The sequence below is a fragment of the Pelodiscus sinensis genome, chromosome 2 (assembly GCF_052426305.1).
Source record: "Pelodiscus sinensis isolate ZL-2025 chromosome 2, ASM5242630v1, whole genome shotgun sequence".
In the NCBI taxonomy this organism is placed as follows: Eukaryota; Metazoa; Chordata; order Testudines; family Trionychidae; genus Pelodiscus; species Pelodiscus sinensis.
In genome coordinates this window covers 116,709,727-116,731,416 of record NC_143053.1, presented here as the reverse complement: position 1 = coordinate 116,731,416, position 21,690 = coordinate 116,709,727, and the positions used below count along the sequence as shown (strand labels likewise).

At 42.2% G+C, this 21,690-nt stretch overlaps 1 protein-coding gene across 2 annotated transcripts in view; it reads left to right on the top strand.

Moving 5' to 3' along the window:
• CDYL (chromodomain Y like) overlaps positions 1 to 14,028 on the top strand; it is a 152,572-nt gene extending 138,544 nt beyond the window's left edge. For both annotated transcript variants that reach the window (XM_075921308.2, XM_075921309.2), the window contains exons 5-7: positions 4,985 to 5,195; positions 10,470 to 10,613; positions 12,408 to 14,028. In XM_075921308.2, coding sequence (XP_075777423.1) covers positions 4,985 to 5,195; positions 10,470 to 10,613; positions 12,408 to 12,566 — 514 coding nt within the window. In that variant the 3' untranslated portion in view covers positions 12,567 to 14,028. The remainder of the gene's footprint in view (positions 1 to 4,984; positions 5,196 to 10,469; positions 10,614 to 12,407) is intronic.
• Positions 14,029 to 21,690: the final 7,662 nt, after the last annotated feature.

Sequence of the window (21,690 nt, the reverse complement as noted above, 5' to 3'; positions counted from 1 at the left end):
GCATTTCAGTAAAATGTTTATTCTAAGTGGTCAGGCAGAAAAACTACAGAAATGGAAAGAGAAAACAAAATGTTCTTAAGAGTATCTGGTTTGCAGGAAGTATTATTCAATTTTGCTGCCAGGTTTCAAAATACAGGAACTTACTGCTTACTTAGCATTAAAATATTACAAAAAAGAATAGGTTATAGAAGGCTAACTATAACCTACCTACAGCAGGACTCTTCTGTTTTCTAACTACTGCATTATGTTGATGAAGCACTATAGCTTTGGCCAGAAGTCTCAAATGAATACATAAAAATTATCTTTAAAAAAAAGATCCTGTACAATTCTACCAGCTGGAAGTTGGCAAAAACTATAGAGATGAATGGGGCAATCTTTGTTCTATCTTATTTAAGTTATATACAATCTATTACAACTTTTATTGTGCAATCATGGACTGTTAGCCAAATGTGACTAAGAATAATTAGTGTAAAAGGGGTAGAACTACCAACCCTAAAACACAGTTTTTCTGCCCTTCTTTTTGGGATAGCTCTTTTTTTTTTCTTTCTTTAAAGGAGGGACATTTAGGTTCACAGGTCTGCTAGGCTTATCCTTCAAAAACACTTTTCTGTTAAATTGTTTCCGAGTCCACTCTGTGGCTACCTGTTGCAGTCAGTATGCATTATACAACCAAAAGTATTTTCAGGCAAGTTGACTTTAAGATGCCTTTCTACTCCAAGAAAGTAGAAGCAATTACACAAGATCACTTGTTCACTTGTGACTAAGTTTCAATCCTCTGACCAGAATGATCACTAGCAATGTAGTGACCAGGAGAGAAGCTTAGTGGCCTAAAACAGTGTGTTTTCCTTCAGAATTTGTATTGATGTTCATGCCAATTAAGGATCAGCATCTGATAGGACAAGACCTTAATCGTGGGGAACTCGTGGGCACCCCCTCCTCCCTCCCCTTGCTGCCTCTGATACAGAGGCAGCAAGGCGGGAGGGAAAGCGTGTAGTCAACAAGATTAACTTAGGTTTATCAGTTAATCGTATGGTCGACTACACGTTGACATGCCTAGTCCATGCCTCTCCAATATCCCGCATACCCACTAGATTGATGCAGAGGGGATGGAGGGCAGGTACTGGAATCCAAATAGGGGCCACGCATCTCAAAGAACCTCCTGTTACAGGTAGGGGAAAAAAATCCCATTTAATTAATTAACCAATTAAATGTTAAGCTTCATTGGTTAACTGATTGAACAGAGGCAGGTGGGGCTGCCCACAGGGCTGCTGCTAGGTAACAGTTAACCATTACTTGGTAAGCATCACCCCTAATGGGTAATGCTTACCGGGTAACCGGTTATCCATACACATTCCTAATTACAGGTAAATAACCTCCTTTTTTTCTTCAAGTGATAGTACCTCCTTGGATCCCAAATGTGGTGTTTGAGCCATGATCAGCGTGGAGGTAGTTGTGAGGAAGTGTGGTCTAGAGTACAACATGGCCTGTAACTATCTCTGCAGCTGTCACCAGGATGATGGTGTAGTGAGATGTGAAAGTGTGAATGGATGTCTTGGAAGCATGGCAGATGTCTTGCCACAGAATATCTGTGAGCAAGCATATGTGGTTGTGAGCACTCGCAGTAGAGGGTACTGTGATATCAGGAGGTGGGGGATCCAGGAGCATGTAACATGCATGAATGCACCCTGAGATCCACGTGGAGATTCTCTCTGGGAGAGGGCTTTGCATCCATCAGCAACGTTGATAGAGTTTTGGTGATACTCAAAAGTTACGGGTGCATTGGACATAGAACAGTAGTGCAGATCTAACATCGAGGGAATGTAGTTAGTGTTCTGTCTGCATGGCAGGTGTGGGTTTAGGATAAAAGCCTGGGAGATAAATGCCCTGATAAGAACATAAGAATGGCTATACTGGGTCAGACCAACGGTCCATCCGGTCCAGTATCCTATCTGCCACAGGTGGCCAATACCATATGCCCCAGAGGGAGGGAACTTAGGGTAATCCTCACGTGATCCCTCCCCTCCACCTCCAGGCATACAGAGGCTAGGGACACCATTCCTACCTAACCTAAACTCCATGAATCTATCTAGCTCTTTCTTGAATTTGCCAGAAGATGTGGGGAACACTAGGACTGCAACAAGTTTCAAGTGGAATTCTGTGTACAGCCACAGCAAAACTTTCTTTGTGGAAGGACCATGCAAGAGGTTCCGTGCAGTAAGAGGATGTCCAGTAATTGTTGGGGTGTGTCCTGGACATCCTCCACCAGGATCCCCAGAGCCACTGCCACTTATGGGAGCAGTTCCTGCAATTGACGGGGGGCTGCAATTGACAGGGCAACAGGAAGGAAGGGAAGAAGACAGACACAGTTGGGACCAGTGGGATTGGTTCGATTGTCTTCCTTGTAAACAGAGGTTTCCAGAGGGGGAGTAGAGGACTGGTGATAGAAGTTCAGAGGGGTGCTCCACAGCCTCATTTTTGATCCCAGGGCAGGCTATAAGGCCAAAAGTCTCTGCCTATTAGCAGACTCTGTGTGAGTGGAGAGGAAAAATGAGCTCCAGTAGGACAGCAGCAGCTCTTCAGTAGAGAGCAGTAGTTCTAAGTGACCACAGGTATGGGGTGTCATGTGGGCTAGTCCCGAGGGTCTAGACAACATTAGTGGAGCCAGATGCAAATAGGAGGGGACTGGATCAATGTGTTATACCGTACAGGGGGATGCAGTGATGAATATGTGGGTCAGTGGACACTGTTATGAAAAACTTCTGGTTCTGGTGCATGGCATGCTTGGGCATCCACATTTGCAATCAATATATGGGCCATCACTTAAAGAACCACCAAGATTATATACAGACATGAAATTGATTTGCCACTATTTTGCACATGAAGCAATTGCCTTTTTCAGGAAGTATCCAGTAACCAAAGGAGATAACAGTGCCTAATGAAGCCTATTTTCTTTTATCTCATTATGTTCATTTGTGTCTCCGTCCTTTTTGACCCGATTAAACAGTAACATGTTGACTTTGATTAATTTCTCTAGCATAAGCAATGCAAGCACTTTTGGAAATGCTTGCTATACTTGTGCCAGACCGTGGTAGTACAGCCGGTCTCTGAGTTGCGAATGGTTGAGTTACGACCATTCGCAGTTCCAACCAAAGCTGTCGTAAATGGCGGACCCTGAGTTACGAACGTGATCCGTGCTTACGAACAGCATGGTTGCATGTAACTCTATGGAGTCCTACTTACGAACAAACCGAGTTACGACCAATTGCTTGGTCTGTAACCGGTTCGCAAGTCGGAGAGAGGCTGTAGTGCAGGAGCATAGGCAGCACCATTGCAGGGCTATTGTGAACAGAAAACTGCACAGCTGTGTCTAGACTGGCATGATTTTGAGGAAATACTTTTAACGGAAAAGTTTTTCCATTAAAAGTATTTCTGCAAAAGCACGTCTAGATTGGCATGGATGCTTTTGCGCAAAAAGTGCTTTTGCACAGAAGCATCCGTGGCCAGTATAGACGTGATTTTGCGCAAGAAAGCCCCGATCGCTATTTTAGCCATCAGGGCTTTTTTGCGCAAAACAGTTCTTCCCTGTCTACACTGTCCCTCTTGTGCAAGTATTCTTGTGCAAGAGGGCTTTTTCCTGAGCAGGAGCATGAAAGTATGTGCGCAAGAAGCTCTGATTTTGTACATTACAAAGTCAGTGTTCTTGCACAAATTCAAGCGGCCTGTGTAGACAGCTGGCAAGTTTTTGCGCAAAAGCACCTGCTTTTGCGCAAAATCTTGCCAGTCTAGACGCACCCCACTAGTATATTGGTTTCACTCAATGTTCCACCCCAGGCAGTCAAACCTTTGCAAGTCTGAGAGTGTTAATCTCTACTGTAGACAAGATTACTCAAGTTATTCAAGTCTATCCCAAGTCATCTCAGGAGTAATTTTTAATGTAAATCCAGAATCAGCGAGCTAAACAGAAAGAGCTGTTGTGGCTAGGTCTTTACATACTCAAGGGTTGCATGCTTTTGTTGGCCATATGAGGGACTCCTTGCATGCCATCTCTGCCCCATCTCACAAGCTCCCTGTGACCCATCATCCCCTCTATGTCAGGAACTCCCTACAACCCGTCCTTCATGCCAAGGGCTCTCTGCCTTCTCCCCTCAATATAGTGCCCCCATTCTCTTTTCCAAATTCTAAATTAGATCTCAAAAATATTAGCTATTTCAATGTAATTTTTGCTTCTTGTTTGTGAAATAAGTGTTTGAAATAAACTTTTGAATAGGGGAAGAGAGAAAAATGCACCAAATCCAAATTATATGATAGATAATTATTTTGAGTTGCTACACTGTAAATATATTTAAACAGCCACTGTCACTCCAGTGCTCTCAATATATTATTCCCTCTCTTCATTGCCATTTCTCATTGATTGATTGATTGCATGCTCTTGTCTTGCCTAGATGGCATTCATGATACACATTTGAACTCCACAGTTCCATATGGAAACTCATATATTACCCAAACCTCTGCCACAAGCAAACTAATGTTGTCCTAGGTGGCTAAAGAAGAGTTTGCTTATCCTTAAGGCATTTAGACCTCTGATCATGCTGATCAAGAGATGAGGATGAGAAGGTTTCGAAGATCGGTGATACTTGATAATAGGGCTGATGTTATTGATGGATCTTTTCCCCTTGTTTCTAAAAGGCCAATTTGTTTTTATCAGGGAAAGCTCCCCTTCCTCTCTGTTTTAAGAGAAATGTGGGGAAGCTCCCAGAGTGCACTCAGTAATGTTCCTGTGATTGCTCAGTTGCCACACACAGCCGCTCCTTCAGGACCAAACAGGACTGTGGGAGGGCTGCAGATAGCCAGTGGCTGTGTTCTGCAGGTGAGGGAGAAGATCAGGTTCCTGAAATGTTGTTTACAACTCGTGAAGACTATTGCTGAGCAGCTGATACATTTTGCTGCTAAAATGTGTAGTGATTGAGTGTTCATTTCTTTTCAGAAATTTTGTGAATACTTTTATTCAGTTTAAGAAGCCCATCATAGTAGCAGTGAATGGCCCCGCCATTGGACTTGGAGCATCCATATTATCTCTCTGTGATGTGGTTTGGGCTAATGAGAAGGCTTGGTTTCAGACACCATACACTACTTTTGGACAGAGTCCAGATGGATGTTCATCTCTCACATTTCCCAAGATAATGGGCCTGGCTTCTGTAAGTAACCTTAATCAAAAATAAATAATCACTTTTCTGCCCTGTTAGTGCTTTATCTACCATGAGCCTGTCATGTTTTCATTGGTAAATGGATTGGAATTGTTTTATTAAAACTGTTAGTGAGAAACAAATATATTTTTAGCTTGTCTACTCTGACTAGAATGTGATGAGGCCTCCCGAGGCTGGACCATGGTAATGGCCAGAGGCCCTGGTAGCGCTGACATGCTGACTGAAAGGCTAGCCCCCAGCACCTTCCAGTGGTCCCAGAGTCACCCCCCGCCCCTCCCCAGGCCGGGTGAACACTCCCCTCGGCCCTGTCTGTAGGTGTACATAAGAGGAGTGAGAGGATGTGTGAGCTAATTATAACCATTCTTTTTGTGCAAAACTATTGCCTGTGGTGGCAGAGATTTCCTCAGAAAGGAAGGAGAAGGGGAAAATGGGCCACAAACCTGTTTCCTCTCCTTCATATTAGCCAGCAGACATGGGTCAGCACATAAGGGATTGATTGCAGGCTGTATTCTTTAAAGGGCAGACAGTACTCTGTTTGGGGTGACCATCTGTCCTGTTTTTACCAGGACAGTCCTGTATTTAACTCTAACCCCCTCCCACGGGGCTGAAGCCCGAAGCACTGGCAGTCCCTCCCTCCTTTCCCCGCCCTGAGTGCCACCCCTCTCCCCCTGCTGCAGGGCTGAAGCCCCACGTACCAGCAGCCCCTCCTTTGGTGTCCCATATATTGCATGGGGAAATATGGTCACCCTAACTCTGCTTCCCCCAGCTTCTAGAAAAAGTGTTTCTCAGAGTGTGGTCCATGGACCACTAGTGGTCCACAGCTGTCTTGCAAGTGGTCTGTGGGCTTGGGGATCCTCTCTCCCCCCTGCAGTGGGGAGCCTGCACTGGTGCTCCAGCCCCCCTACCCTCCCCCACCGCAAGGTTGGAGCACCAGTGCCAGCTTCCCAGTGCAGGGCAGCTGGGGGAGCCTCACTCAGGTTTGAGGGGGAAGAAAGTGACTCCACATGCTGCTGCTCCTTCTCCTCCTGGCTGGGGGAAGAGCAGCGCAGGAAACTGCTCACCTGGAGGATTTTCCCACTGTTCCCATTGGTAAGAATCATGGCCAGTGAGAGTAGCGGGGGGCTGTGTCTGGGAGCAGTAGGAGTCAAGGAGCCAGGTAAGCACCCTCATCCCCTTCATGGCCAGATGCTGCACCCTCATCCCTCTCATGCACTTCGCTCCCACCAAGACCTCCAAACCCCTCCTACACCCATTTTGTCATCATGGTGGGTTGGCTGGTGGTCCACACAAAGGTCTGCATTGAGTGGGGTGGACCATGGGCTGAAAAGTTTGAGAACCACTGGCCTAAGACAAGCAAAGTCATACTGATGCATTGCCTTTTAGCTATCACCTATAGTGGCTTGCTTCCCACAGTCTTACCTTAAAATGTAAGACATATCCATGTATTTTAGGTTGTGTGAGTTTATCTCTTTGTCATGCATGATTAGCCTTTTCAAACTTTCCTGAGGTGTGTATATCCATTGAAGTGGCTTTGTTTAATATTAACATATTATGTAGTAATAACCTGCTATTTTATTACTTCCAAGTATTGTGATAAGACTCTTTTGTTTATCACACCCAAGTTTTATACCAGGAAAGTGTGTTACCTGTAGGATCAATAGATTAAAAAAGAGATTACTGTAGAAATTCATTTACATATAGCTTTAAAAAATAAAGTGAAGGGGCAAAGTTTAAAAAGAAACTGAAAAAAGCCTTTTATCTGCATTGTTTTTCATTTTGCTTCATAAAACGTGTATCCTTGTGAGCACCATTTGATTTTAGATGTGCAGCCTAAGCCAGTATGAAATTGACTATTGGGTTCATGAAGCAAGTGCCCAGGCCTGCATGAATTTTTTTCATAGAAACCTTCCTCTACCCCAGGCATGGACTGATTAATTTAAGAGACTTTAATTACAAACAAAAAATAAATTTGAATAGATTTCATAACTAATTAACAGACCTTATCATGAGACAGCTTGATGCAGTTCTTTAGTAGAAAAATTTAAATGCGCCAGAATCATTTTTTTTTCTACTGGTGTCTCTTCTAAGTGAGTAGTCATTCATGTCCATTTGTAATTGGGGTCTACTTTTGAGAAACTTTGAGTTTGATTATTTTTTAGAAAGTTTGAGTTCATATTGCATACATTTCTGCCTTTCCATGTGCCTTGGAGGAGCCCATGTTGGTTTTTCTACTTGTAGCAAAAAATATTCTTAAATCAGCTGCTTCTTGCAAGTCAGAGAGCAAATACTGGACTAGATGGACCATTAGTCTGATGCAGCATAGCAATTCCTAGATTAGTTGGGAGTTTTAAGGGGGAGAGGGGGAAAATAACCATGTTATAGAACATATTGTCCTCTAGAAACACGTTTATAACTTTTTGGGAGAGAGGATCATGTGCTAATTGGATTTAAAAAAAAATAAGGACAAAATGGCTAGAGGAATTGTAACAATGAGCAAGAAACAGAGGAATGAAGAAACTGTCTATATGGCAAAAATAGCCCCCTGGCAGCAAGTATCAAAGCCTGGCTTCTGTTATGGTTTTAAAAATAGCTACATAGCCATTTGGGCTTGGGCGCTGAATCTTGGAGAAAAGGGGGCTTACAGTACTAAACTCAGGTTGAGGGTCTGAAAGTTCAGTCTGAGTCTGCAGCCCTAAGCTCAGACTCACCACTGTGCTTTGTTTTGCTCTTTATCAGAATACCCAAACCACTTTTTACTCAGCATGCTAGTGAAATGTATTTTACATTTTATTCTATTTCTATGGGAAATGGCCAATAGCACTGTCAGTTTTCAGAGCAGAGATGCAGGTGCTAGTTGCCAGCCCATCATAGCAGAAAGCATTCCCTGTTAGAAATGTGTCAAACCATAAGAGTAAATGAGTGCTTACTTCAAGTTTGAGAAGCTCTGCTACTTTGTAGCTTGAAAATGAGATTTAATATGACTAAAACATTTTTCATACAGTTCTTTACTATATGTATTGTTGAAAGAACTCAGCCAGATAAAATGACTGGCATTCATGCACACTCCCACAGATTTATTCTCTCTCTATATATAATTCTTTTCCCCTCTGTGACAGAGTGATGTCATCTGCATCCTCATGCCACCACCTGCCTCCACCCTTAGCCACCTGCTTTGGCCAGCCTCAGGGCCGTCCCCTCCAGACATGGGCTGCTCTGGCTCCCACTTCACACTCTGGGGGGGAAGGCGGCTGCACCGCTGAGGAGGATCTGCTGGGGCTGGGCCCTCTCCACCGTCTGAAACCCCCCCCCCCCCCCCGTACTGTGCCAGAACCCCTCCACGATCCAAGCCCTCCCCCTGGCTGTGCTGTGTTCCCTCTGCCATCTGACCCCAACACCCCATCCTCCTGGGTCACGCAGCACCAGGTCCCCCCTGGCCAGATGCCTACCCCCAGAGAGAGGGGGGTTGGCAAATGTAGCGAGCAGGAGGCGCAGCCCCCTACTGACTAGACAGATTGAATTTATAATCTCCCAAGTAGATCTGTAATTAGAAAGGAAACTCAGTGTTGATTCTGAAGTTCTTTACTTTGTACATTCTTGCAAAAAGTTATTTCAGTTTCCTAATGATTTCACTTGATGTCAAGTCTATATAAGAGAGTCCATGATGCAACATTAACTCTATTTAGCTACAGTTTTGTCAGTTAACAGCTATCACAAATATACCTTCCAATTTTGCAAACAGGTTCATAAATTTTGTTACACTTTTTACACAAGGTAGAGGTACCCAACACTTCCTTTTTGTACTTACGATTCGTAGCTTCCTTTTAGCAACTTCAGATGGAAATGTATTTAGTGTCCTCCTTGAGTTTCAGTGTATTTACACATCTGTTCTATGAAACCTCTCAGATTGTGTATGTGTGTGTCTAGCAGATTGGGCATCAGTAACTTTGTGTATTAGCACAAGAACTCAGATTTTTTTATTTCACTGTATGATTAAGACATAAAATCACTCAGCTTTAAGTTTCCCTCTCTCTAAAATGGGGATAGTGATTTATAAGTTGCTTAGGATCCTTGGACAAAAATCTGTGCCAAGCATTATTTTTATTAAGAAATGCTAAATCTATCAGATCCTACCCGTATTCTCTCTATTACATGAGTGTTGAGACAATGACCTTGTCTTTGAGTAATATTTCAGTTGCAAATACAAATTTATTCAGTAGTTTTGCGATTTGCTTTAACTGCTCAGTATTAAAGAGCGGTGGTTAATAACTGAATAGAATGTTAAAAATGGAAATATTCGTGCTTAAAGTTAAGTGTTTGCAGGATCAGAGCCTAATAAGGGTAGGTAAGCCCACATGAGAGTAGGTATATTTTACACTAGAAAATAATACACTGTTTATAATATTTCACTAACTCCTGCGTAAGGAAGTTAACCCACAGTCCAATATATTTACTTATTCCACATCTGTAATCCATTTGATTAAAAACATCATTTAAAGCTAGGCCTCAGGAGGTTCAGAAAGAACAGAAGCTCCATCCATGTACTAGAACAACTGGTTTTCTATTACGTATTAAAACGATATATGTATGAGGTCAATAGAAAGGAGGAAATATTATGAACCTGATCAAAAGCTCATTCAAATTCTTGTGGGGAAAAAACTACTGGCTTTGGGATCAGGCTCTATAAGAATATCCGATTTTAAATATTAATCTTTACAGTACAGTTTTTAAGATGCAACATCTGTTGCTGCACAACTTAAATATGCTTTCTTCCAACACAGAAAATTAGTCAACTGAATGGTGATCTTTGGCAGAATGTTACTGCTTGTTAGCACTGCAGTATTTAAGTCAAAATTAAACTACTAAAACTAATCAACCACAGGAGGTGCAGCAAACTGCCATTTGTCATCACGTCAGTCTGTTCTCCAATTTTTTTTAAAGTTGCAGTCTAATGATGATTTTGTTAGCACTATTTCAAGTTAATTGCATTTTAACCATTAATGAATGGTAAATGTGACTTTTCTAAAGTATTTATTGGGTGATTTTTAATTATAGGCCCATCTCTAATCACCTACTGATTTATGATCATTGACAACACAATTTTACATAATTTTATTTTTATCAATTACTGATGTATTTTTGGTTAACACTGACGAGCTACAGTACAACCAAACATCCCAGCTAGTGCAGGCATTTTATTAACATTTTCTTTTAAGCTTTTCTTTTGTCATTACATTTCATATCAGAAATAACTTTTTATCCCCTCAGGCAAATGAAATGTTGTTCAGTGGAAGGAAGTTGACTGCGCAGGAAGCTTGTGCAAAAGGATTGGTATCTCAAGTGTTTTGGCCGGGAACATTCACACAGGAAGTAATGGTTCGAATTAAGGAACTTGTCACATGTAATTCAGTTGTAAGTTTCATTTTATTTTATTCCATTTTATAAATAATGGGCTACATCATTCACTCATCTTCCTAAAAACAGTTAGCCTGGAATACTTAAGATAGAACTTTGTGCTACAATCTACATAATTTAATACCAAATTCCAGTATTATTAGGTTCATCCTTAAAGTATCAAGAGGTCCAGGAGAGAGACACTTCTCAAATTATCACATGCTATAATAGATTCTAGGGTTAATAACTTAAATTTTGCCTTGTATTCATAACAGTATACTCCATGGAGAGAGAATATTACTCAATTCCAAATTGAAATAGCTGTCATAAGAACTGATAAATATACTTGTGCATAAAAATAGTGTGTAGTTCTTGACATGGTGTGTCTAGACTACATACTTCTTTCGACAGAAGGATGTAAATTAGGCACTTCAAAATTGCAAATAAAGCCAGGATTTGAATTTCCCACGCTTCATTTGCATAGTCGTGTCATGGCGCTCTTTCGAAAAAGCACTATTTCGAAAATGAAACTGCAGTCTAGACGTGGTTTTTTCGAAAATAGAAGCCTTTTTTTAAATATCCTGTAAACCTGAGTACAGACTACAGTTTCACTTTCGAAATAGTGCTTTTTCGAAAGAGCACCATGATGCGATTATGCAAATGAAGCATGGGAAATTCAAATCCTGGCTTCATTTGCAATTTTGAAGTGCCTAATTTACATCCCTCTGTTGAAATAAGGATGTAGTCTAGATATACCCCCAGGGAGGCTGCAGTAAGAAGATACTGAGTATACAGGTGGCACCTGATAGCTGGAGTTTTAGCAAAATGTAACATTAGGGCTATATCTACATTGGCAAGATTTTGTGCAAATACTTTTGACGCAAAAACTCTTGTGTTAAAATATTTCTGCAAGAGAGCGTCTATACTGGCATGTGCTTTTGCGCAAGAGCATCTGTGCCAGAGTAGACGCTCTCTTGCGCAAGAAAGCTCCGATGGCCATTTTAGCCATCGGGCTTTCTTGCACAAGAAATTAACATTACCTGTCTACACTGGCCTCTTGCGCAAGAACAGTTGCGCAAGAGGGCTTATCCCTGAGCGGGAGTATCAGAGTGTTTGAGCAAGAAGCACTGATTTCCTATATTAGAAAGTCAGTGTTTTTGCGCGAGTACTCGCGGCCAGTGTAGACAGGTGGCAAGATTTTGCGCAAAATCTTGCCAATGTAGACACAGCCTAAGTGAATAGATCTTCATAACAACTCAACATCTGTTCTTGTTCTTATAAAGTCTTTGTTTCTGGAGCAGGACAGATGCAGTCTAAAAATCCTGGAGCAGGACAGATGCATAGTCTAAAAATCCTCAACTTTAGCATTTAAAAGCAGCCTATAAAATTTTAATTAAAAAATTAAAAAAGCTATTAAGATTTAAGGTCTACTAGGTTACAATTTGAACAATACTAGAAAACGAAGTGTCAAGATCAGAATTGACTCAGTTGCTATAATGACATCTATCCATTTTAATATCATCTGCAAAGTCTTTATTTTATCATAACAGGATAATCTTGAAACTCCTAAGTTTTCCATTTATTTGGTTCATATTCAAGTATTTCTACTTTTATCTGGCACAGAATGAAGAAGCTCCTGTATTTAGTAGAAAAGTAACTGCTCAATGTGAGACACATTGTCCCTTATATTCATGTGCACAGTTTCTCTTAGCAATATTAGGATTTACACATATACATCTGCAGATGACTATTCCACTTACCTAACAGCACACATATTACGCATATCATTTGTGGGTTTTTTTTTTGCTGCAGGTGCTTGAAGAATCCAAAGCTTTAGTTCGGAATATCATGAAGGTGGACTTAGAACAAGCAAATGACAAGGAGTGCGAAGCTTTAAAGAAAATCTGGGGCTCTGCACAAGGGATGGACTCTATATTAAAATACCTGCAAAGGAAAATTGATGAGTTCTGATGAATTGTGCACTGACACTGGAATTGTATTTACTTGGACATTTGGGGCACAAAAGTGCTCCAATTGTATTCTGAAAACTTGTTACCAAGTCATCCATAGCTCAAAGCTTGGGGATGGGATTGGAAAGACCCCACACTTATTGTCAAGGGGTTGTAAAGTACTGTATCTTAAAGAAATGAACAAAAAAACCTTTCCCTATATTATATATATATATATATATCTTTATATACACAAACTAAAAATTATAATGAGTGCACTACCAAACATCTCTTTGAGGCTCTAGTTTTTGTCATTGGCTAGTACTGTATCAGAAGAATGGGGGGAAGTGAAGTGTGTTGTATTATTTTCTGTGTGGCAGGGAAGTCTGAATAATGCTTTTCTCCTCCCCCTCCCCCTTCATTAAAATACAGTATTGAAACGGGTATTAGCCAATCCCTACTTTCACTGCCCAACACGTGGCTTAAGATAAGGCATTGTCTTGATCTCAGAAGAAGGTTGAAATACCTCAACTAATGGAACATTTTGAATTTTTTTTGTTTATGAACAAAACTCTATAATGAAAGATTTAATTAGAGAAAATATCCCAAGATGAGTGTGCTCAGGAGCTATGCTAAGAAAACACTCAACCCTTTGGGAAGGGGCGGGGCTGGGAACATGTCTAATTCTTACCCAGATAAAACCACTGTCTCTCTTGGGGGGGGAGGGGAGCTTGTTTTGCAGTATTAGTGAATCACTGAATATCTTATGTACATGAATATCCTAAGTTATAAGTTAGTTAATTTTAGTGTTTTTAAATAGTTTGATTTTTTTAATAACTACATAAGTGCTTCTGTTGCTGGATGAGAGTACTACTTTATACACAATATGGTTTTTTTCTATTTGCTGGATTAATTGATGTATTACACCAAAAATGCATTTTAGGTTCACTTAGAATATATTTTATTTAAATAAGTTAAAATTCTTTTGGCACACTATTACATACAAAAACTCCCTTTTAAAAAAAACTACCTTATATTAGATGTTTAATGTTCTTTGTCTATGCTTTTTTATTATTTTAAATATACACTATATATACACAATATGGTGTAAAAGAGTGCCCTGTGTAAATAGACCTATTTTGCATTCCTTTCAGGACTGGTTACTGATTGCAGATATTTGTTATTACTTGGGTATCTGCGCTTGCAATCTTATTGAATGTATTATGAAGAATGAAAAATCAAACCTTATTTTTGTACAGTTTTGAAGTTTATACTTGGAACTGACCATCTCCTTTCCTAGTGGAGAGCTGTACAGTATGTAAATTGCTTTTACCTTGGATTGGTACAGTATTTTTGCATCTGTGGGACCTACTTTTGTTCTAGTAGTTTGAACTATATATAAACTGTACAATCTGTAAAGTTTTTATAGAATAAATATTCAGCTGTGAAAATTGGTTAAAATAAAACTAATATTTCTTAACACATTTTAAATGGGTTTCTCTCATGGTCCTCTTTTTCCCCTCTCATGAGCCTCCATTTTTAACAAACCTTATAAGTGGTGATATTAGAGCTGAATTTTCTGACGCCTACATTTTAAGCTTTTTTTTTTTTTTAAAGTAATAGCAAATTAAAGAAGGCAATGACTATATAAAGCTTTGATCAATTAGAGTTTCCCCTCAATATCAAGAGGAAAGTTGAGTCTCTGGTGTAAACCCATACTCTTAGCCCTGGTCTAACTTAGGAAGTTATTTCAAAATAACTCTCCTTACTTTGAAATAACATGCAGCATGTCCACAAGACCAAGGCCGTTATTTCAAAATAATGGGCTGGTTATTTTGAAATAACAACCCCTGCTTTCCAGGAGGAGTAACGCTTATGTTGACATAGCATGAGTGTGGACACTCAGCTGCTGCTATTTCAAAATATTTGGCCTCCAGAGGCCTCTCTCAGCTGCACTTATGGCTGCTATGGCCATCCCAGGCATCTCCACTTCTCCTGCAGCCCTTTAACGCTGCAGGCAGAAGGGAAAGGCTTGTGGCACCACAAGAGCCCTGCTAGCCCCTTGCCACACAGCACCCTCCTTTTGTGGCGCCATGAACAACCCCCAGCACCTCTCAGCTGCCGGCACGCCTGCAATACTCACTGATGCCCCTGGCCCGGGGCAAAAGGAGGCACCAGCCTGGACTGGTGCAGAGATCCTGGATCTCATTGAGGTCTGGGGTGAGGAGACCAACATCCAGGATCTCTGTGCCAAGAGGCAGAATGCGGACATCTACAGCCAGATGGCTGCCAGTCTGGCACAGAAAGGCACACCAGGACCCTGTTCGGATGAAAATTAAAGAACTCTATAAAGCCTACACCAGAGCTCGGACCATCCCAGTGAAGGCACTTCAGGTGAGTTCCATAACTTTCCCTATACACACACACACAGGGGCAGGCAGCATGGGGCTGTGTGCTCCTTGCTCAGCCTTCTTCGCCGGGGGGTTGCACAACAGCCTGTGCATGGGGAGTGCCAGTCTGGAGCACTCAGCTCCATTATCCTATCACACAGGAACCCCTCGCTTCATCTCACAAGGTCTCCGCACAAGCCCATCTTACTCCAGCCTCTGTGGTGGGAAACCTTCCCACGACAAGCTACCATGGAAGCAGCTGGGGTCATGCACACAGCACAGGATCATGCCTGCACTCAGGCAGCATCCACTCCTGGTCAAGCACAGTGATGCAGAGGAGACCCCAATCCCCTGCATGGGAACCTGCTGGGCGGAGGAAGAAGAGGGGACTTGAGTAGCACACTCTCTCTGGCATTTGGCCTCTGCTGCTCTCATACACCACCCCCTCTGTCCTCCAGCGGACAGAGATAGAAGTTCTCTCTGTGGGATGCTGCCAGTGCCATACCCGGTGTCTGCAGGACACAGAAAGAAGCCAAGCCACTTCCTTCCTCCCATGCCTGCTTGTCTCTGGGACATCCGTGATCCTGCAGGAAAGTGCCTGCTGTCTAGGCAACAGATGGGCCTTGTATGAATCACATCGCCATCATCTGAACCAAGACCTTTGGTGTTGGCTCAGAAGATTAGGGCTAGGCTTCACATGCAGTGTCTCCTGGGATGACTGCCCTTGTCACTTTTCTTCACAGCTGACCCCGCTGTGAGCATGGCATGACCACCGCCTCCACTACTGTCTTCCCAACTCCATGAGATCTGCTGGAGGAAGTGGAATAGTGGAAAACTAGATGCAGGACCAGATGGCTGGCCTGTCTCCTGTCCCTCATCCACCGCTTTGATTAGTAGTGCCGGGCTGACCAGGAGCAGAGGAAGGCCATGTGGGAGCAGCTGTTGCACCAGAACAAGCCCGTGTGCTCCTCAAAACATCACTCATGGAATGCATGGCCACATGTATGGAATGGACTTCCTGCACCCACCCACCTTGGCTTCTCTTCCTCCCCCTTGCTCTCACATATGTTCTGGAGCACACAGCAGGCCACCATAACATTGGGGATGTTCCGATCACTGAGGTCCAGGCAGGTGAGGAGACTTCTGAACCTCCCCTTTAGGCAGCTGAAGGCAAACTTGACCAGCATGCAGCACCTGTTGACCACGAGCCTGGCCTTGAAGTGTTCTTTGGTGGGGTCCTGGCTGCTGCTGTAGGGCTTCATCAGCCAGGGGAAGGAAGGGTAGGCTGCATCTGCCAGGATGCACATGGGCATGTCAACAGCCCTGATCCTGATGGCATGGTTGGGGGGAAAAGTGCCAACATGCATCCTGTACAACAGGCTTGAGTTCTGGAAGATGCAGGCTTCTTGCACCTTCCCCAACCAGCTGACCTTAATGTCTGTGAACTGTCCCTTGCGGTCCACCAGGGCCTGCAGCAGCATCAAGAAGTACCCCTTTCTTTGGTCATAGTCTGAGGCATGGGTCCCTAGAGTGACAACCCTCTGCAGCAAGATGTTGACCGTGGCTACTTGCAGGAGCACGGCCCTGACCGTGGATTTCCCCACACTGAGCTGGTTCCCCATGGAGGGGTAGCTGTCTGGTGTGTGAGCTTCCAGAAGGTGATGGAAACATGCTTCTGCAGGGGAATGGCAGCTCTCACATAGGTGTCCTGTCACCTAAGCGCAGGGATGAGCTTTTTGCAATGCTCCAGGAAGGTGGTCTCCGCCTGTGAAATTCTGGAGCCACTGCTGGTCATCCCATCGCTGCAGGATGATGCAGTACCAGCAGTCAGAACTGGTTTCCTACTGCCAGAAATGGTGTTCCACAGTGTGCCAGGGATTGAGGACCATTTGGTGCATCAGGTGAGCCAGGGTTAAGGTAAAGAGGTCCCTTAATCTGGGCTGCTGCTCATGGTCCTGAAGCAGCATGTGGGCAGTGTGGATGAACTGCGCCATGAGGTGCAGCACGAGGCCTGTGAGCCTGTCCCTGCTTTGCAGCAGCTCCAGCTCCCTATAGCCAGTGCTGTGATGTCTGTGAGGGCAACGCGAGCATACAGTGCGAATCTGGTATCCCCCAAAAGGGGAGGCAGTGTACGGCTGGCATGTGAGACGCAGCTATAGGGAGGAGCCCCTGTAAGCACGTCAGCTACCCTCAGCAAGCAGCTACAGGAAGAGTTTGTTCTCCTGGTGCCCTCTCTAGCGCTTCCAGGGTGTTTTAAATGCAATGTAGGCGCCAATCATTGTGGACGTACTATTTTGAAATAATTTCCTAGAATATCAGAGGAGTAGCCGTGTTAGCGGTATTACCAATATAATATACGCCATGTGCCATCAATGCCCCTCTGCTATATACATCAACCAAACTAGACAGTCCCTACGTAAAAGAATAAATGGACACAAATCAGATATTAGGAATGGCAATATACAAAAACCGGTAGGAGAACACTTCAATCTCCCAGGACCCACAATAGCAGATCTAAAGGTAGCCATCCTGCAGCAAAAAAAACTTCAAGACCAGACTTCAAAGAAAAGCTGCTGAGCTACAGTTTATCTGCAAGTTTGACACCATCAATTTAGGATTAAACAAAGCCGGTGAATGGCTAGCCAACTACAAAAGCAATTTCTCCTCTCTTGGTGTTCACACCTCCAGATGAGCTGCTAAAAGTGGGTCTCACCCTCCCTGACTGAATTAACCTCGTTATCTCTAGCCTTATTCTGGCCTGCATATTTTATACCTGCCTCTGGAAATTTCCACTACATGCATCTGACAAAGTGGGCCTTTGCCCATGAAAGCTTATGCTCCAATACATGTTAGTCTATAAGGAGTCACAGGAGTCCTTGTCACTTTTCCTAGAGTAGACTTCCCTTAGAGGGAAAACAGAATACATGAAGCTATTCTGTTTGGCAGGTTGTCTTCCCAACTATTTAACAAATGATTGGTCATATCCATTCCATCTTAGATTTGTGTGCCTGCCCCAAGCACCAGTGCTAAGGATCAGGTCAGTAATTCTTCCCGCATGCTCACACAAGCAGTTCAAATGGAAAGGAATCCCACTTTTGATACAACATAATAATCCATCAAGAATTAAGAGTACCAACCACTGCCAGACAATGTTCATAGGTTGGTCACCTTATATGCCCATGCATCCACGCCCCCCCAAACTATCTGCAGCACTTTATATAAACATGCTGGTCATGTGTACAATTCCTTTCACATACATACAATTACAAACCTGCCCCTTGGTTCTCCTAACAATATTCTGACCAAGTGTCACTTAATCACAAGAAAATGAATGATCATGCAATGTGACCCATTAAAGAAAACCCTGACATTGAAATGTGATTACAAAAATTAAAGCGAGATTAAATTAATGTTAGAATCCAGCTGTCCAAGATCTGTTTGAGGATTAACGGATTCTAGCTCTTATGCTATTTATAAAACAGACATCAAGGATTCTACCCCACTTATTCATACTGCAACTGACAACTCCTACAAAAACTTCCTACTCAATGTCACAAGCAGCACCTACATATAAACTTCCAAGGGTCATCCTTTTATACTTTGAGATAACAATGTTGCCTATGCTGAACCATAAGAGGAAAAAAAACCTATTTCTTCTAGGCTGATTCTTCTCCCTTCAGAGTCAAAAGAAATGCCATTAAAGCCTATGGGAGTTATGCAGATGTAAAACCTAGGAGATAGTGGAAAATCATAAACAACATCTCTCCCACATTCTAACATTTAGATGTAGATTTTTCTGTGTGTATGTAATATTGACTAGTGTGCTATATTTGAAGATTAATTCTGTATATATTTGTCAGTGACTTTTAAAAAAGATACTCTCAAAATCTATTGGTCCCATAGATTTTTGCATGTACAAATGTTAACATCTACACACACCAGTACATGTGCAAACAGAGGCTGGGCACTGAAGATTTCTCTCCTAAGAAATCATTACACACATCTGAACTTGATACACAATTTTAAGAAGGTTAGCTTTTGAAAGATTGCAAATTAACAATTTGGGAAAGTTACTGTAATTTTCCTCTCTTGTGCATTTGCCTATAAATCAAACGCTTGTAAGTATTTGCACACCTTAAACTTTTCTTCTTCCTGCTTTGAAATGAGTGTCTTGAATGTAAATTCAAAATCACATCCAGGAAAGCAGCACTCTTCTTTCTCCACTTACTTAACAACACTCAGAGGGGGTTAGATACAGATACTTCCAGGCATATACTTTTTTTGGGGAAGAAAAGTCACCATTCTTACAAAACTGGACCAGTGTTCAAAGTTTGGATCAATTTAGATCTGAGCACTAAGGCTATTGGTAAGTCTGGGGGGGTCTCTGTTTTCCCACAGAACCTCTCTCTAATCCAAGAGTTCACCAGACACCCCTGTGTTTCTTTGAGAGAATTTTCGATAGTGAATGAGTTTTCTAGCCCTCTGGCAAAAAAAAAAAAAAAAAAAAAAAGTGTTTGATTCATTCTTTGTTTGCAAGGAGACATGTGCAAGGTTAGTCTTCCAGCCAATACTCCCCCACAGTTATTTGAAATCAAATTGACCTAGAGTTTTACCTTTAACTATTCTGAAAAATCTCTACCATGGCTTCCCACCTTGCAAGTCTCCACAGCAAGTCATTTAGGAGCCCATACTATCTAATAAAGCTGATCAAAGCAGAGTTTGTTCTCTTCTTTTAAAAATACTGCAAAGAAAAGAAACGGTGAACTGGCAGCTGTGAGGACAGACACACCCTTCCAGTTCATATAAACCAGATATAGCGTGTAAAAAGTGGCCAAGATGTTTTAAATCTCCTCCCCCCCCCCCCATTCTTCTTTTGGAAACTGTCTTTCTCTAGCATATGTTTTACCTATTTTTGTAATAGTATTTACAGTAATAGATAAATCTCAAACAACAAATTACCTGCGTCTGAAGCATCAGATTTAGTATTTAAGGGCCACGCTCAAGTTTTGCTTCTCTCCCAGTGAGTTGCAGAAAGAACGGTTCCTTAGCTTGCAGGAACTGCTGTTCTTGAGATGTTTTAGCCATGTAGCACTCATCCCAGATGTGCATATACCTCAAGCACATTGAGATTGGAATCTCTGATCAGCACCAGCCAGGTCTCCTGCACTCATGGCAGGATTAAATATTATCTCTAGACCATCTCTGGCAGGCATCAGGAAGGAGAGTGGCTCTACTTTCCCTTGCTTCTCTCTGAAATACAAAAATTCAACAAATATTCTGAAATAATGGGGATGGAAGGCAGGTCATGGTAGCTCCATTGACAACCACAGTTAATGCAAAGGTAAGTAATTTTTTGTTCTCAAAGGATACTTCATTGGAGCTATCGAATGCCAGAAGCCCTCCTTGCTGTGATGTTTTGAAATTCAACGTGTGTAGTTGGAGTGAAGCAGGGAGTAGCCTCTGCCGCCTCCTCCCCCCTCATCCCACCAAGAGCCAGCATTTTAGGATTTTTATTTTGGAGAGTAGCCTCTGAGGGGCCAGGCTGTCCAGCTTTATCCTCGATTGTAGAGAGTAACAGATCTAAGGAATAGTAATAGAAATGTAGCCGTGTTAGTCTGGGGTAGCTGAAGCAAAATACAGGACTATGTAGCACTTTAAAGACTAACAAGATGGTTTATTAGATGATGAGCTTTCATGGGCCAGACCCACTTCCTCAGATCAAGTAGTGGAAGAAAATAGTCACAACCATATATACCAAAGGATACAATTTAAAAAAATGAACATATATGAAAAGGACAAATCACATTTCAGAACAGAAGGGGAGGTGGGGGGGGGGGAAAGGTGAATGTCTGTGGGCTAATGATATTAGAGGTGATAATTGGGGAAGCTATCTTTGTAATGGGTAAGATAACTAGATCCTTTGTTTAAACTCAGATGTAGAGTGTCAAATTTTAGCATGAATGACATTGTCTGCTATGTACATTGGACAAATGTCTCAGACACTTCACCAAAGGATCAATGCCCACAAAACAGATAGACAGGATCACAAAGAAAAAACAGTTTCTTGCCATTTCAACCAGAAAGGACACTGTCTCAAGGACTTAACTACCTGCATCCTACTACAAAGACCTTTCAAATCTGCACTTGAAAGGGAATACTCTAAACTCCATGTAGAGTGTGGAATTTTAGCATGAATGACAGTTCAAACAAAGGATCTAGTTATCTTACCCATTACAAAGATAGCTTCCCCAATTATCACCTCTAATATCATTAGCCCACAGACATTCACCTTCCCCTCCCACCCCCCCCTTCTGTTCTGAAATTTGATTTGTCCTTTTCATATGTGTTCATTTTTTTAAATTGTATCCTTTGGTATATATGGTTGTGACTATTTTCTTCCACTACTTGATCTGAGGAAGTGGGTCTGGCCCACGAAAGCTCATCATCTAATAAACCATCTTGTTAGTCTTTAAAGTGCTACATCGTCCTGTATTTTGCTTCAGATCTAAGGAATGTATGTAAAGATGCCCTTCTGTAGCATTTGATCTGTTTTACACGTGGCTTGCTCTTTGGGCCAAGGATAGTAGGGATCTGCTAAAGGTTCTTAGCTGGTTCCAAATGGTCTTTATTAATAGATACTGCAAACCTTCTCCGAGTAGAACATAGTGAGTGTGTTAAGGATATTTTCCAGCCTGAAGACAAAGGTTCTCTTTTTTCAGGGAGGTGGAGGGGATAGAAAGAGAGAGTAGATACCAA